Source organism: Haliotis rufescens, unplaced genomic scaffold (assembly GCF_023055435.1).
Source record: "Haliotis rufescens isolate VD_foot unplaced genomic scaffold, xgHalRufe1.0.p SCAF_8, whole genome shotgun sequence".
Classification (NCBI taxonomy): Eukaryota; Metazoa; Mollusca; class Gastropoda; order Lepetellida; family Haliotidae; genus Haliotis; species Haliotis rufescens.
In genome coordinates this window covers 47,690,733-47,709,110 of record NW_025964372.1, presented here as the reverse complement: position 1 = coordinate 47,709,110, position 18,378 = coordinate 47,690,733, and the positions used below count along the sequence as shown (strand labels likewise).

Here is an 18,378-nt window from a genome sequence, read left to right as displayed (position 1 = left end):
TGATTTCAAAACCCTACCATCAGTATGATCAGGCACTATAAGACACCATCCTGCACCATCAGTATATATGAGCATTATTGCAGCATGGACTCACAATTTGTTCCGCTGCCTTCTTGTCATCCTCGTCCGGGATGGGCTGCTGGAGGACGTCCTGACCCTCCTGGTTGTCCCCCGTGTCTGGGGGGACCGGCGCCTCCAGACCAGGGGGGTCCTTCGGCTGGATGTCTGCCTTCACCTGCGCCTGTAACAGCACACACAGCAACATCAGCACAAGCAACACTCCACCACTTAACTCCCCAATGGAGAGAGGGAATACTAATGGATGTCAACTTCAACAATGAGTACATATCATCTGATGAAGGAGTAAGCATATATTCTGAAATGATGTGCTCCTTATAATAGAGAAGTTCACATCCATAAATATTCTCTCCCTTGTGTGTATCACTACTAAATGGATTTCAAAGACCTCCATAGGGATCATTAAAATTAGCACTAGCCACACTCATCTACCTGACACTCCACGATTGGCTGGGACAATACACCAACTGTGCGATCCGAAACGTATCACGATACCTTGCCCACGTTCCGATACGTATCACAATACTTGCATGTGCATCATTTTCATAGACAGGATGGCAAAGTATCTGGCACACTAACAATTTGAAATTGACAGTGTCAAATATGGTGCAATGGATGAAAATATTACATTTTCACTACTCATTTTCACTAGTAATTAATGTTTGATGTAACAATTATTAAAGAATACATTTAAGGTAAGAAATGATACACATCTTACTTAGTGTGCGATAGTGATCGAAACTTGTATTGAGAAGCAAACATCGCAATCCACCAATGCATCAGTGTATCATCCCACTACTTTTGTTTGTTTGTTTGTTTGTTTGTTTGTTTGTTGTTTAACGCCGCACTCAGCAATTCTCCAGCTATATGACGGCGATCTGTAAATAATCGGGTCTGGACCAGGCAATCCACTGATTGACAGCATGAGCATTGATCCACGCAATTGGGATCAATGACACACATCAACCAAGTCAGTGAGCCTGACCACCCGATCCCGTTAGTCGCCTTTTACGACAAGCATAGTTGCCTTTTACGGCAAGTATAGGTTGCTGAAGACCTATTCTCCCCGGTATCTTCACGGGCCCATCCCACTACTACACAACTCCAACAGGGAGCATTAGCACAAGCCATCTTCCAAAACACACCACACCAGCATCATCAACAGACGAGATCCATACACAAATCCAAAAGTATTCTGGGATTGAATATACCATATTTCCTGTTATAAGTACAGGGGCCAAATGGACACCAGTCTCCAATAAGTGAAGGCCATGAAGCAGTGTACAAAACAACAAGCGCTAGGTAAATTAGATTTACTGGGTCCCATTATAGCACTTAAAAATATGTTAATTCTTTTAAAGTAGTAATGGCAACTAACATTGTTCATCATGTTCATATGGCCAGAGATAAATCATTATTAACACAAATTGTTACAGGTTATCATCAGGACAGAGTCACAGATTGCCACAGGGCCAGGTCATTAACTATAACAAATGATCCACAATTTCTGAGGAATAAGGGTCCTATATTTGTGATACACAGGTTCGAAATTAGCATAAAGGATTGGGCATTTCTTATAGGGAAGGGGGAGGCTGGTGAGATTGATTGTATCTGAAAAGTATGGTTGTATTAATTATTAGATGTAGCATGCACATTGAAACTAATGATAGTTCAATCATTGTCTACTCTGGTCAGACATACAAGGTCAGTCTGTCTATTTCTGACTTTCTTCCCGCAGTCACTCAGTTTCATATCAAACCAAGAAAAGTGCTAATTGGTATTGTTCACTAGCCAATATATTAGCAAATATTGCCATGGGCGCTTATTACGTGGAATACAGTACTATGAACAGTATATTATATCCCACACAAGTGATACAGACACATTACCACCTGGGACTTCCTGTCAGATCAATCACACACTACCACCTGGGACATCCCCCCGCCCCCCCCCTTGATTTATTCACCACTAACAGCTTTAGAAGTTTGTTTGTTTTCATGGGGAATAAAATGTAGTCAGAAATATCTTCTATAAAACCCAAACCTAATTCATTCCACGTGGTCGTTGTCGACAAGACTAGGTGACCTGTTTATGCCTGAGGCCCCTGAAAGTAGTCCCAAGAGTCCCAATCTTCCTGAGGCAAGGGAATTAACTGACTTTAAAAGTCCAGTTTCCAACCTTGCTGAACTAGGCTGGAATTCCTGTGCCCGATTGTAGCGTCACCAGTGGTTATTACGAGTTATGTCCCCTCTAAGCCTCTCCTATGGACCAATCAGATTCCACCTCTCATATCACATGCATTTGCTTAATAAAATAATGGCGGCACCCAGTCAAGATGATCTGGTCGATAACCAAGATCTATATTGTGATAAAACGGGTCTTACATTGCAAAGTGCATCAAATCGCGTGAGCACCTTGATTAAAAACATGAAAAGATTTGGAAAATATCTGTTGACAACAAATCGGTGGTGCACTTGCTTTGCAAACCATGCAATCGACTGAAATGTACACGACAGTTTACTAACCGGATTTTGATTTCGGTGCGCGATTTTGATTGGACTATGCACAGACTCATTAGTCCAAGCAAAATGTAACTCCATAATACCAGCCTAGTTCGGCAATGGCGGACACTGGGCCTTATAGTCAGTTAACTCTCTTGCCTCAGGAAGATGGAGAGTCCCCTGGCCTCACAAACAGATAAACCAGGTACTGGTAAGTCCTGCTATCAACTGCAAGAAAACTTTACATAACACAAAGGCACAATTTCACAGAATTAGCATACGACTGCAACTCCATGAGCAGGAACATTAAGGAAGAACTAGTGATGTTTCCTGGTGGACTACAACTCCTGCCATTCGGTACATGGCAACCGCAGCAGATATGTTTTTCACAGTGAAACCAAAAATTAATTTTTACCCCTTGAACTAGGACATATTGGAGTGAACATGGGTTTTCTTCAATTGTCAACAGATTAATAGCTACTGGGTGTACCTATTTCACAGTATACCATACACGATGGTAATATCTATACTGCAGACAAAATACAAAATGTTCACCTCTAACCTGCTAAATAGGAGGTATTCTACACATACCGAATTCGACGTAATAAGCGCCCAGGGCGCTCTCAAAAATACAAATAGTGGGCTCTTATTAGAATATTATTTTGGTGGAAAAAAAAGAGTTGAAAGATAAATTTCGTGGTTTATGCTGACAGCCTGAAATGTTTGTATACAACAAATATATTTTTCCAGAATTTAATTGTCCATAATTAAGGGTGCATATAACACATGAGTGCGTATTATACCAAATAAATAAGCCTGGTGTACATTGATCAATCGGAAGGGGTGCTTATTGGGATTGTTCAATAGCCAATATATTAGCAAATACTGCCGTTGGCGCTTATTAGAACGAAGTGCTTATTACGTCGAATACGGTACTATGAACAGTATAATATATCCCACACAAGTAATACAGACACATTACCACCTGGGACTTCCTGTCAGATCAATCACACACTACCACCTGGGACATCCTGACACCTGGGACATCAATTAAATATCATAAGCCCCCTCCCCAATTGATTTATTCACCACTAACAGCTTTAGAAGTTTGGTTTTTTCATGGGGAATAAAATGTAGTCAGAAATATCTTCTATTGCATAAAACTCAAACCTAATTAATTCCACGTGGTCGTTGTTGCGACTAGGCTAGGGGAAGGCAACAGTACGAAGACAAATACCGACGTTGTATACTGATACTGTGTTTACGGAGATAAATCATAGGCCACCTGTAGTCAGAGCTCCAGATAACTCTTTGAGCAATTGAGTTTTTACTCTAGGGTTTCTATTTTAATTGGTTTATTACATTTTCATTGGGTAACCAATATCTTTTAACTCATCTATTCATTACTCTATTGGGTTTATCCTAAAATTAGTGAACAATTTAAGATTTTAAAAAAGAAGAAGAATGTTTTAGATGTATAACTGTTCTAAATATATAGGCTTGACTCGGAAAGTAAATTAGCACACAATTGTGTTTCGGAAATCAGCTCTTTTAATACGCATGCTGAAAAAGCTTCATTGGGTATATACGAGAGCTGTTTTTATACATTTGAGTTTTTCATTTAATGCATGCATGGAAAGTAGTTGGGTTTTGATTATTTTGGGGGGTATTTTATGCAAATTAAAAAAAAGAGAGAAAATTGTGACTGAAGTTTGTGTGAATGACGTACAGATCTAACTAAGTTCCTTCAGAGATGACATCTTTGCACTGAACATTATGTTGAAAGAATTAAAAACAAATAATTTGCATACATTTTTCTATTTGTTGAAAGTTGGGACTGGCAAAAATTAGGGGGGACTGGTATTTTTTAAAACCAGCGGGAACACTGACCATGCTGACGTATCAACATGATCAATGTTTGTTTAACTCCAAACGCAGCAATACTGGAGCCTGTAATAACCAAGTCCGGAACAGACAATTCAGTGGTTGACATAATGAGAATCAATCTACACGATAGGGATACGATGACATCAACTATTTCAGCGAGCCTGGCCAGTCAATCCCGTTAGTTGCCTCTTATGACAAGCATAGTCGCCTCTTACAACAAGCATGGGTTCCTATCTACACCTATTCTACCCCGGATCTTCACAGGGGAGTCCATCACTGACACCAATCTGCCACTAACTAACTCACTCACAGACAGGGGCTGGAACATCTTAGGCCACAACAATCTGATTTTTTGATCATCACTGTCTCTTTTTTTCTAAAACAAAATAATTGTTGGGTAATTGCATACAGAAATAAACATAAGTTGACGGATGACAAGCTAAACACAATTTTATGGATATCAACTTCTTTAATACTGTGAAAAGCGACGTTCGGTATAGATCCTTATATCCTTGTCAAGCAAGGCTGAATGAGGGACATAGTACAGAATACATATAGTAGGTGGAGGATTAACAGTAACAACAATTGCATACATGAGTGGGATAACATTGGTAGGTGTTGACAACAAAGGGATGATGCTGTCACAACACGATGGACAGAGAACACATAGGTGGAAGCCAATAGGGACATGAAGCCAATGAACAGGATAAGTGATTATTGCTTGATGAGTTCATAGTAGGCGGATGGGATGAAATAAACATCTTTTCAAACACAGTAGTGCAAAACTGGTCTGGTCTGAAACATATCAAAAACTTCAAACTAACATCAGGGCTCGATTTAGCCATGTAATACATGCATCAGTGCAAACTAGCTTTTCATGTCAACATTTAAGGATTGACTTTCACTTTGTGTGAGTTCATTGGAGTATGAACCTTGATACAATGAGGGCCAAACTGTGTGAACGCCAGAGCTTGAGATGGGTCGTAGTGAGGATATTCATGAACGATCATGGAGTCAAAGTCAGATGTTTCTCAATTTATGCTAAAACGCTGATTTCAAGATTAAAGGTCTAAACAATCAGAAACCATGCTTCTGTGTGTATTCGTGCTAGGGAATTAACAGGGGTTTCCCAGGAATGTGGAAGTTGTCTGTCAGTGTCTACATCATTTCAAGAATACAGTCCTGTGAAAAATGAACGAACGTCAAATTGTGTTGTTATACGCTTATGATCATCAGCTTCGCATTCATGTGACTGGTCTCTCGTCCCATATAAAAGCTGGACATCGTGTATTCTTATAATAAATTATGACCTGGTGTAAGTTAAATCGGGTTACTTAAATCAACACCTGTTAACATATTAGTAAAACTTGTTTATCTAGACATATGTTAACCTGGGCCCACGTGCACAGAGCGATCTTAGCGCTCCCATACTTTAACATAGACATAGTCTTAGTCTTAGCGCTAAGATCGCTTTGTGCAATTGGACCCTGAAGTGACCTGAAACATGTTCAAACATAACAATTGCTTCATCCCTGAAAAGGTTGCCTTGTATGGCAAGCATGTGTTGCTAAGACCGATACTATCCCGGATCTTCAAGGGTACCTTAGCAAGTGAGTGAGTATGGTTTGTCATTGATTAGCAATATTCCAGCACTTTCACAGTGGGTGACACCAGTAACATCAGCAGGTGCATGTCACCTCACCTACACCACGCACGTGGAGTATTTATTCACATGTTGTCAATCTCACTCGGCATGTTGGGTACTGATATTTCCTTTAGTTAACCAGTATGTATGTATCCCGTGTTACGGGTTTTCGGACGCTTGAGAAACATTCTAGTCTTATCGCTAATCACATGAACAACTGTAAAACATTTCATTCACATATTTAAGACAACCTTTTCTTATTATTATTGATCTGAGTATTTACAATGTTTGGGTGATACTACATCCCTGGTAAAACAGCGTGGGTAATCACGATAAATATGGCCGTTCGAAACGTATGATGTTTGAAATTCTATGATCCAACTATACTCCCTTGGTCCAGTCTATACTAGGCATGCATAAACCAATGAGAAGAGATTTAATATCATGAATATATATAATTCTGCTTTGGATGTTGTTTCAGCTGAATTGGCATCTGCTCAAGTTCTGCTCCAGCTTGTCAGCGACACATATGTCTACAAGTAAACATAGTCTTTTGTGCATCATTCACTGCAGTAGAGTGATGCCAGCATTTGATCAGTAAATAGAGATTTATAAGGGCCCGTTTCATAAGTTTGATGTCAGATGAAAACCTATTCCTTAAGTTTTGAGGCAACCCCCCCCCCCCCCCCGCAACATAATTCTGAAAATGTTTGAATTTCCGAGTTTAGCTTTGCTTAGTGACTTCTTTTGTCATGCTTTCTTGTGTTTTGCCCTGCTTCAGAACACTACTTCGACTGAAGTTTATTTACTTGGTGTTGAAAATCACTTGTAGAATTTTTGTAGATCAAATCTGATATAGCGGTATCACGAGGGGTATAAGTGGTTTTATGCGTCCTACATTAGGTCTTATCAGGTTTATACCACAAGCCACATAAAACCACATACCGTATTCTACGTAATAAGCGCCCCGCACTAATAAGCGCCCACAGTGACATTTGCTGATATATTGGCTAGTGAACAATCCCAATTAGCACCCCTTCCGATTGATCAATGTACACAAGACTTATTTATTCGTGTATAATACACACTCTTGTGTTATATGGACCCATAATTATGGGCAATTAAATTCTGGAAAAATATATCTGTCGTACATAAACATTTCATGCTGTCAGCATAACCATGACATTTATCTTTCAACTCTGTTTTTTTTCACCAAAATAATATTCTAATAAGAGCCCCCTGTTTCTAATTTTGAGAGCACCCTGGGCGCTTATTACGTCAAATACGGTATACCCATCATGATACTGCCACAATGGAGTTGTCTTTCGCCATGTTTCAATCTCTCATTGTAAAAGAATTAAAACAAACTAAAAATAGAAAACTGCTGTTTGATTGAGCTGAAGTGCTTGTGCTGTGTCACTTGACTTTCAATGACTCGTAAACAAGCAGCTTTTACTTCGAAGCGGGTTATATGGAATTTATTATCCAACTAAAAAAATGACTTCCCTCCCAGGGGGAATATATAACATGTTATCATGATCATGTGAACCAATCAGATATCAATATTCTGACAGGTAAGATAATCTATATTGTGCACTTCACTACACATGCTAAAAGGACTTGCCACTCGCGTTGGTGACAAAACCCTACCTCATAGCTGTATTTAAAGACATCTAACAGCACATGAAAAATAATTGGATCGGTGAAATAGGAACAGAGCTAATTTACACACATAAAACATTGAGACATAAGGTAAGTTCCTGTTATAGAATAGAAAACTTGCAGGACCATTAACACTACCCCCCCCCCCCCCCCCCCCCCTCCCCTTAAACTAAAGGAGTTACGATTTTTATTCAACATCAAACTTTTGAACTGGCTCCTAAGGAAATACAGCTACACATAGGATATAGGACAGGAATAGGATTTAGGTGTGAGAATTATGCAGAATATTGTTACACCATGGCAAAGGGTTTCATGGAAATGAGGATTTATTTCGCGTACTGTACACAAATACTCAACTCATCCGGAGCAATGGAGTATTTAATCACTCACACTGCATGCATCACCGTACTGAATCAATACAATTATACAGTCACCTCATCCCCACTGAATAGTCCCTGATTAATTCACCGACATCTGTCATTCAGCATATTCAGTTGCTTGGATCAATATTATGTGGCATCATTTTAAGTCAGAGGCATCCTATTTATTTAGGTTAATTTTTAAACAAAAAATACCAGGAGCAGGGTATAGTGTACTGATGGAAAACTCACAAAAAGTGTATTACGGTTATTTTGATACATCACATAACATAATGTACATGATGTAAAGTTAGTTTGTAATGTCATATCCAGACTTATTTCTCATATAATAGCGATATGCAGAGCTCCAGATAAGCTGCGTATCTGCGTAAAATACGCATCAAAAATGCAGAAATATGAAGTTAAATAAAATCCAAGCGTATCAAATACGCAACGAACATTACAGATTCTCTTCAAAAATAAAACTTGTGCGTATCATGAAAATATTGTGAAGTAGCCTTGCGTATTCGATTAGCAAATCAGAAACTTATTTTGAAATTATAAACGGACATTCCGTCAACCTTACCAAACTCCACGATGACAGTTACACCATGATCATTTGCCATCACTTTCTTGTGGAAGTATCGTGGTATTTTTTAGTCCTATAAAGCTCTCGAACCAACACAACACCAGTTTGCAGGGACTAGATGAATAGTGTTTTTAAATATTTAACTTAAATACCCACATGTGTAAAAACTAGTGGGTAACCAAAATTTGAATATCCAGATAGAATTACTGATACCCAATGATTTTAAAATGCATGGATAAAATACCCACAACACCAAAAGCTTATCTGGAGCTCTGATGCATTCATGTGTGTTAACATACGAGCACCAGGCAGGGTAACAACTAGTTCTATCTCTTGACGTTGTTTGGTATGACCAATGATTAAGCCAGAGGATCGACATTCCGCTTCCCAAGCAGACACCGTTTCCACTACACCATGAAGGATAATTCAAATAAAGACTGGAATGCATCATGTACACTGCAATATGTTGCTATCATGCTAAATACAAATGTCTCTGATACACGCAGCAATATTCCAGCCCCATGACAACAGCCTATAAATTATCGAGTCAGGAACAGACAATCCAGTGAATGATATTATGAGCAACAATTCATGCTGCCAGGATATGAAGACATGCAAACAACCAATTCCCCGAGCCTGACAGTGACCAGTCAATCCATCTGGTCGCCTGTTATGACTAGCACATGTTGCTGAGGATCTCTCCTAACCTGGCATCCCCACAGGGTGTAAATACAGTACTTGTTGGCGACATATTACACGATCTTCATGGTTTGAGGTCTGATGTGGTCTGAAATGTCTGAGATGTATTTGCACTTTGGTTAAACCTACGAGCATGGGTATGGTGCTGATGAACCAAGGAACATAATCAGGAAGAAGTGGGATTCAAACCCAGAACCATAGGCAACGGCAGATCCTGCATTTTCAAAAGGGAGGGTCCAAACTATTAAAATCCTCTCTCAGGTTATTTTACTGCTTACAACTTATTACATTTGGTTTTCAAAAGGAAGGTGCCGGACTTCCTGGACCCCTCTCTGGATCCATCTATGGTAGGTTTCTCACACATCTAAGTGACGCAACCCTGCACAGACAATTGCTGTGCCTAAGATGACTTGGTTTCTGGAATGATTGGTTTGTTTGATTGTTGTTTAACACTGCACTTAGCAATATTCCGGCTATATGACAGCGGTCTGTAAATAATCGAGTCTGGACCAGACAATCCAGTGGTGGATATATTATGAGCATCGATCTACGCATTGGGATCAATGACATGCATCAAGCAAGTCAGTGAGCCTGACCACCCGATCCCTTTAGTCGCCACTTATGACAAGCATAGTCGCCTTTTAGGGCAAGCATGGGTTGCTGAAGACCTATTCTACCCCGGATCTTCACAGGTCGAATGATTGGTATAATTCACTCATAACAAGATAATACGAGTGAGCATTGGTGAGTACTTCAGCAACCTAAGAATTCTATTACAGCCTGTCAGTTTCAACTGTTAGGATGAAAGCAGCCCAACATACCCAATGTAGGTATTTATGATTTGTGTCAAACCCACAAGCATCGGTATGCCACTGACAGACCAAACACAAATATGGGATTCAAACATATGACCAGCAGATCCTGACATGACTAAGGGATGCAACTCTGCACAGCCAATATGGCATCTGGGATGACTGGGTTAATGGAGAGTTCTCTTTGATTCAATTCCCCTTTATCTTTGTACATGACAGGGTAATAATTGGGTCATACACAGGAAGTTTAGAGTTAACAGTAAAACCCATCACCTTTGGTAATATATTAGTAACTATGTGACCATGTAACATGAAATATTAACAAACAGAAACATTACCATGAAACCTACATATGTCATGCATACTCTCAGTAAAACGCATTTCACATGATGATGCATGAATGCTTGGGGTTGCATAGAAGCTAGACTTAACAAACCATAATCCCTTGTAACTGAAAACGCGCCTTGTTTTTAAGTTCTTGAAGCTTGGCTTGTTTGTCCTTGTCTAGCTGAATCCTGTCTTTGATGCCGAACAAGTCGTGGTCGTTGTCTTTTGTGATCCGCCTCCTGCTGATGTCAAGGTCGTCCACGGTGCCAAAGTCACGGTAGATGACGGGAATGATGTACACGGCACAGATTGTACCAACCGCCAGCATTAGGCAGATGATGCTTCGCTGAAGTCGGGACAATCGGTTCCATACCTGAAGACAAACAGATTACATTATCATGATAACAACGAAGAAAGTGTTACATGGTTAGTACTGTGAAAAAATAAAATAACAGTTTTCGTTGACCATGCTCATCATCACTTGGGTTTGTGCTGTCTACTAACTTTCATACAACATGTAAATCATCCAGGGCTAAAACATGTGGCAATTAGCAGGTGAACATACAGTGTTTTCAATGTAGATCTTGGTTAACCAGTGGGGTAGCCTAGTGGTTATAGTGTTCGCTCATCACTACCAAAACCTGGAATTGATCCCTCACAAGAGTCATATGGTACAACATGTACAGTGTGTGAAGCTCATTTCTGGAGTCTCCTATTGTGATATTGCTGAATTATTGCTAAAACTAAAAGCAGCGTAAAACAATACTCACTCACTCACTCACTCGCCGATTTCATGTATCAATAAATAGTATCAAGTAGAAATTTGCCATTTTTAAGGGTTTTGTTATATGTTACCATGATAAGGACTAGTGGACGAAAACTGTTATTTTCTAACGCTACTCAGCACCAGAGACCATATCAAGAGTAACCAGCCCCAGCCCTAGTTTCTGGGGCTTCAGTCCTGACCGACATTAATGCACATGTAGCACATTTGGTGTCTCCTTAGGCAAGTGACTTTGTTTGAAATATGCTTGAATGGGTATCCAGTAGGATGAGATAGTTATATGACTGCTAACCTTCTAGGCCTAGCGCCTCAAAGGCTGCATGGGTTGAAAACAACTTTGGGAGACGAGAAAGGAAATCAAACAAATGCTCTAGAACATTACAAATATCCATTTATCATCATTATGAAAAAAAATATCTACAAACTTACAGATACGGTAGGTCTATAAATGTAGGCGTAATTATAGTATGTAACTCTACCCCTCTCAGATGTTGAAGAATGGTCTCTTGTACAGGGCTGTATTTGAATCCAAAGATAATCACTAGCTGATTGCGATCAATATTTGAGCAACATAATTCCTTTCCTTTCACGTTGGTCACAAGTTAGTACCCCATTTACCAATAAATACAGTTAGGCTTACTTTCATAAACAAGCCTTAGAAAAGCAGGTGGTTGAAACGAGCAATTTTGGCATAGTGACAAATAAGGCCGTAAACATGACATCATTTCAATTTTTGTCGTTTAATTCAAATGTATTTCACCAGGGAGCTGTCACTAATTGTATATATGCGAGTCGTGTACATTGTACATGTTTCAATAAAGTCAATATGTTAGATATAATCTTGGTCGGCGATACTCCCAACTTCTCATGGGACAGACACTTAGAACTACAACTCACCCGGATTGGCGACTGCCTGCGTCTTCCTTTACTGTTATTGTAATCCTCACTGCCAAAACCTAACGTAATGGCAGAAAAATCTTTGCGACCTGTCTGGCCGATCATCTTAGTGGTGTCAGTGCTCAAAACATGGGGGTTTCGCTGCAAACATAAGTCTTAACCACTCAACTTGTTCCACTTGCCAGCGGTTTCATTTTATACTACCTTCTCAACTACATATAATCAAGAAATATTTTGTCGCAGAAACAAGTAAGTAGCCATATTCAGTTCGTAAAGTAATACATGTTTCGTTCTTTTATTCGATTGTTTCATTATATGTCTAATTTTTTTAAATAATCGTTTTATATTGAAGGAGAGATTATTTAACATATCTCAATACATATATAGTTAGTCGTTCTATTTATAGTACAAGAGTTTCGACTGTTTTCGTTTATGGTAAATGTTAATGTCGTTAATAAGTCTTGATAAATATATGTCTGCAACACAGATAAACAATATGTATGTTCCTAATGCATGGGATAAAAGTGTTTATTATCCTAAGTGACACTGATTTCGACAGTACGTAATAATGGTGTTTACTTTCACGACATGGCACCGCAGGCGGGTACCATCTGTTTTAGGCGGTAGAGCACTGTTCTCGTTGCAACTCTACAAATATTAAACTCAGTAGCCTAACAAAACAAACTTTATATTGTTAATTAAAAAATCAAATAAAACAAATCTGAAGGAAAATTGGATTATTAAATAATCAATGACATATGATGTGCATATACCAGGGTTAGAAACTAACAGTCTTTGTCCACTAGTCCTTATAATGATAATATATAGCAAAAACCTTAAAATGGGCCAATTTCTACTAGTCCTTATGATTCCCTTACTATTGGTTTGTTTGATAAGGACTACAGGACTAGTGCCAATTTCTAACGCTGTATACAATATACATAGAACTACATACATGAACTTTGTATCAATATCAAGATTTGTCACATTGATATTATTAATATTTTCTACAAAGTATAGATGTAAGACGCTTTCCTAGTAAAAGTAACAGTCAGCAAACTATTCATGTTTATTTTCAGTCGTTCTGTTATTCTGTGATCCTCCAAACTCCATGATAATTTACCATTATTAAAGTACTGTGAATAAGTGTTGTATTAACTGGGGAAACAATATTTAACACCGCCTGTAATCTGGTGCTAAGTTCATTCACGGTCCCAGATCCTTCATACTAACCATGTTGATGTATAAAATGCCATGTTAGTAAAAAGCAATGATACCCCCAGCAGCCATTCATTTGGTGATATATTTTCAATTAAAAAGATTATTAATTGACCAATGCGTGACCAACAGAAGCGATCGAACTGATTCATCTATACTCAACAACAAAAGTTCTTGTGACACCACTATTTTAGTGTATTTTTCAAACAAATAAAGTTTGGTTTTCAATATTGTTGTACATGTATGGAATCAAGTCACAACAACGCAGCTGCTACAGAAAAGCATGCATTCCATGAAAAGTCGACTTTTAGGTAAGCCCCATGCATTTCACTACCCAAGAATGGGTATAAAAACATGTGCGTTAACGGGATTCCATATGCATTGTTTAGCATCGTGCTGACAACAACCACTCAGAAAAACAACAAAATTACGCAATCATTCAACATTACGAAATGTCACGCCTATCCGAAAATGAGCGTCTGTGAGCCATTGGTATGCTTGAAGCAGGATCGAGTCAACGTGATGCTGCAAGACAATTTAACGTCCATAGAAACAATTTTTGGTGTTAATGGCAACGTTGGCAACAGGAAAATGCAGCCAGAGAGCTCAGACCATCCTCGGAGTGGCAGGCCACGCGTAACCAATAATCGACAATACAACTGGATTCGAACAACACACCTACGAAATCGATTCCAGCCAGCAACAGTGACTGCAAGAAGCATCCCTGGCCTTCGACGAATATCTTCACAAACCGTACGTCGTCGCATCAGATGTGCAGGGATTGTCGCCAGAAGACCTACCAGACGTCCCATTTTGACAGGAAACCACCGTCAAGCACGTCTACCGTGGTGCAGACAGCGTCTACGCTGGACGGCCATGCAGAGGGGACAAGTTCTGTTCACTGACGAGTCTTGTTTTCACCTCTGCCACAGCGAACGACGGATTCGAGTGTACCGACGTCGAGGTGAACGTAACGTCAATCATTGTGTCATGGAAGAGGATCGGTTCGGGGGCGGCAGCGTTATGGTATTGGTTGGGATTACAGCAAGACAAAGGACCCGTTTGATAGTGGTAGAGGGAAATCTCAAAGGACAGCGCTACCGCGACGAGATCATCGGCCCTGTTGTTATACCGTTTTTGCGTCGTCATGGCCCAGGCATTACTTTTCAACATGGCATCACTTTGCTCGACTTGTTCAGGATTCTCTTCAACAAAACAACGTGAATGTCATCCCCCTGGCCGGCTCGCTCCCCTGATCTCTCACCAATCGAGCACATGTGGGATGAGATGGATCGTCGCCTTCGACGTCAACCACGTGTTCCACAGACACTCCAGGAACTTCGAAACATGCTCCAGCAGATATGGACAGATATTATACACGACTTTGTGCGACGCCTGGTCCATTCCATGAGACGAAGATGTGTTGCTTGCATCGCAACCAGAGGTGGACACACACGCTATTTATTTGTAAATTGACATTTTGGCATGTTCATGATTTCATGAAATCACGCATGTTCTGAAGTCAGTATGGCAAATTAAACCATTTGAACGCTTACAGGATTCTTTTATCTGTTGCAAACCGAAATTGTTTCAGATTTGGAAAAAAACATAACCTCACATTAAATCTTATTCAATGTCACAGGAACTTTTGTTGTTCAGTATATATATATATATATATATAATGACGGCGGCCTGTAATAATCGAGTCTGGACCAGACAATCCAGTGAATGACATCATGGGCATCAATCCATGCACGCAATGGGATACGATGACCTGCATCAACCAAGTCAGCGAGCCTGACCACCCGATCCCGTTATAGTCGCCTCTTACGACAAGCATAGTCACCTTTCACAGCAAGCAAGGGTTGCTGAAGACCTATTCTACCCCGGATCTTCACGGGTCTCAACTCCTGTCTTCATGCACTTGGCACTTAAAATTTCATAGAACATGAAGACATGCCGCTTTTTTATGAATAACAACTTGTTTCGTTTTTACAGCGTTTCAGAATTATTTTAATCCCCTTCAACAGGCGAATGGATGAATGGCAAGAAATAATAAGAAACGTTGTTAAAAACAATAAACGAAATTGTAAGCCACACAACCCAGTGATTGTCATCATGAACATCGATCTATACGAATATGGGATACGATAATATTTGTTTGTTTGTTATTTAACGCCGCACCCACCAATGTTCCAGCTGTATGAGGGCGGTCCCTAAATAATCGAGTCTGGTCCAGACAATCCAGTGATAGACATCATGAGCATCGATCTACGCAATTGGGATACGATGACATGCATCAACCAAGTCATCGATGATATTGTGTTTCAATGAGCATTAAATTGTATGGCAACTTCGTTTTGCGCTTTTCGTTTTTGCAGCATACCCACGGCGCGTAACGTTGGTTTTCAGCAAGCCGTGGTATTTCGTAAGCGCTATTTATAGTTAAACAAAAGTGTTTTTATGAGCAGCTATAAAATAATTGTGTGCTGAAAATTATTGAAAAAAACCGTGTGTGAGTACCATGTCCCAATAAACACGCAGACATCCAACTTGTGCGCCATGCACGAACATGCACGTGCAAACTTGGAATTACGGCCTTCAGTCGAGATGTCTTCATGAAAATATTGAAAGATGCATTATTCAATTTCAGAATAAATTTATTTTTATTGAACATTATATGGAGCACAGACACTTTTTCCGTTGGTAATATTATCAAAGTTATAAGATAGTTAATATGCATGAGAATTTGACTTTATTCATTTCAACTCTTGCTCGTTTTGGACATAACAACGCAGGTGAGGCTAAGCGTGTTAAACGGGAGAGGCTTTCAAGAAGCATTTTCCAAAACCTTAACATGAGCTAGCCCTTGAACCAAGCTACTTTTGTTGGTAGATTTTCATAAAAACAGAACAACATTCGGTAAACATTCGCATTGGGTAACATACTTTTCTCTCGGAGTGTGAAGAAATTGTCCCTTTTCACTCATTTTAGCCATGCTCATGCATTTCATCATATCAAAGTCCAACATTATACGTGCATGAAAGAATTTGAATGTCTGATATTTGTCCTATCAATATTTGAACGTTTTCTGCAACTTTTAAATACGACATATCCAGTTGGCCTACCTCGTTCTTTCCATAAAAGTCCTATTCAGGTTCAGTTGCAACTTGGTATGGAGGATTAATTGTTTTGTATTGCAGAAATGACATGTAATATTACATCCATTGCTGCAAATAATTTCTTGAAATTGTTGAAATTTACTTACGTTTCAAATTTATTTAGCCTGTTAGTCCTCAAAATTGACGTGGAAACTATTTGGATATCAGTGCTGACATCTGCTGCTGGCGACTAACGGGATCGGGGGATCAGGAACAATATTAACACCGCCTGTAATCTGGTGCAAAGTTCATTCACAGTCCCAGATCCTTCATACTAATGCTTGCCCTAAGAGGCGACTATGCTTGTCGTAAGAGGCGACTAATGGGATCGGGTGGTCAGGTTCGCTGACTTGGTTGATGCATGATGCATGATGCTCATGATGTCAATGACTGGATTGTCTGGTCCAGACTCGATTATTTACAGACCGCCGTCATAAAGCTGGAATATTGCTGAGTGCGGCGTTAAACAACAAACACTGGATTGTCTGGTCAAGATTCGATTATTTCCAGACCGCCGTCATATAGCTGTAATTTGCCGAGTGCGACGTTAAACAACAAACAAATACTGGATTGTCTGGTCCAGATTCGATTATTTACAGACCGCGCCGTCATATAGCTAGAATATTGCCGAGTGCGGCATTATACAATAAACAAACAAACACTGGATTGTCTGGTCCAGATTCGATTATTTACAGACCGCCGTCATATAGCTGGTATATTGCTGAGTGCGGCGTTAAACAAACAATCATATACTCTTCCAAAAAGTAGGGGAATAACAAATGATAAGAGAAATACAAAGAGGTATCGAGTGATGGGGATAGATGGATAAAAGGGAAGTACTATAGGTGTACGATGACGATCAACATGCCTGCGGTGTATTGTAAGGATGCAAGCAATAAAAAAATACGACAGGGATGTGTAGTAAAAAATGTTTTGAGATTATTTGATCAATATTGGGTCATGCCCCCTCGATTGGCCAACCATTGAATCAATCTCCCCATGCTATTTGCTAGTCTTCTCCACTCTTCTTGCAGCGCCTGGCCCAGTTCGGCTAACGTAGCGGGTGACCTTGGATGTCGGCGTACAGTCTCCCGATTGTGTCCTAGACGTGCTCTGAAGGGGAAACGTTCAGCACTCATGGCTGGCCTTGCATGCTGGTGATGTTTGGCTGCTGGAGGTAGTCACGTCACGGTACGTGAATGGTGGGCACAAGAATTATGGTTTTGAAAGACAGAATGTGGACCAGCATGTTGCGCCAGTATGTTGTCCGGTAGCACTGTCCAGTGACCATTCCATGGGCAATATTCAGTGGCGTTGTGGCAGTCATTGTGATCCCAACCCACATCATTACAGACCCACCCGAAAATGTGTCCTTAGGGACCGACCATTTGAATTTCCTGGGGATGGGGGCAGGATTTGTTTCTAACAAAATATTCATTCCCTTGTTTTACTGGGAAAAAAAGAATGCCTCACATTGTAGGAAAACAATAATGTAACCTTTCCTTGCAGACAGTGTGTGTTTATATATTGAGGAGTCAAATTATAATTCACAACTTCTTTTTATTTAAATGTGAACTGACCAAGACTGTTAAAGCTGGGGTGGCATAGGGGATAAGCGGCAATCTGGAATCTAAAAACCAGATGCTTCTGGCAAAGGAGTCTCGTCAGGTTTGGCTGGTCATAACTCTTATTCCAAACCCTCGCTGACTTGCGGCTGTTCCAATCAATGGAAAAGGCTAAGTGAAATTCGGAGTCCCTA

The 18,378-nt window shown here is 39.9% G+C and overlaps 1 protein-coding gene across 2 annotated transcripts in view; it reads right to left on the bottom strand.

Annotated features, from left to right (window-relative positions):
• The window catches only part of LOC124152763 (endoplasmic reticulum mannosyl-oligosaccharide 1,2-alpha-mannosidase-like), a 40,147-nt gene extending 27,730 nt beyond the window's left edge, over positions 1 to 12,417 (bottom strand). The window contains exons 1-3 of one of the 2 annotated variants that reach the window (XM_048388997.1): positions 12,241 to 12,417; positions 10,669 to 10,932; positions 95 to 241 (exon numbers count right to left, since the gene is read on the bottom strand). In XM_048388997.1, the coding sequence (XP_048244954.1) occupies positions 95 to 241; positions 10,669 to 10,932; positions 12,241 to 12,345 (516 nt within the window). In that variant the 5' untranslated portion in view covers positions 12,346 to 12,417. The remainder of the gene's footprint in view (positions 1 to 94; positions 242 to 10,668; positions 10,933 to 12,240) is intronic. The other variant, XM_048388998.1, reaches the window with a different exon arrangement.
• Positions 12,418 to 18,378: the final 5,961 nt, after the last annotated feature.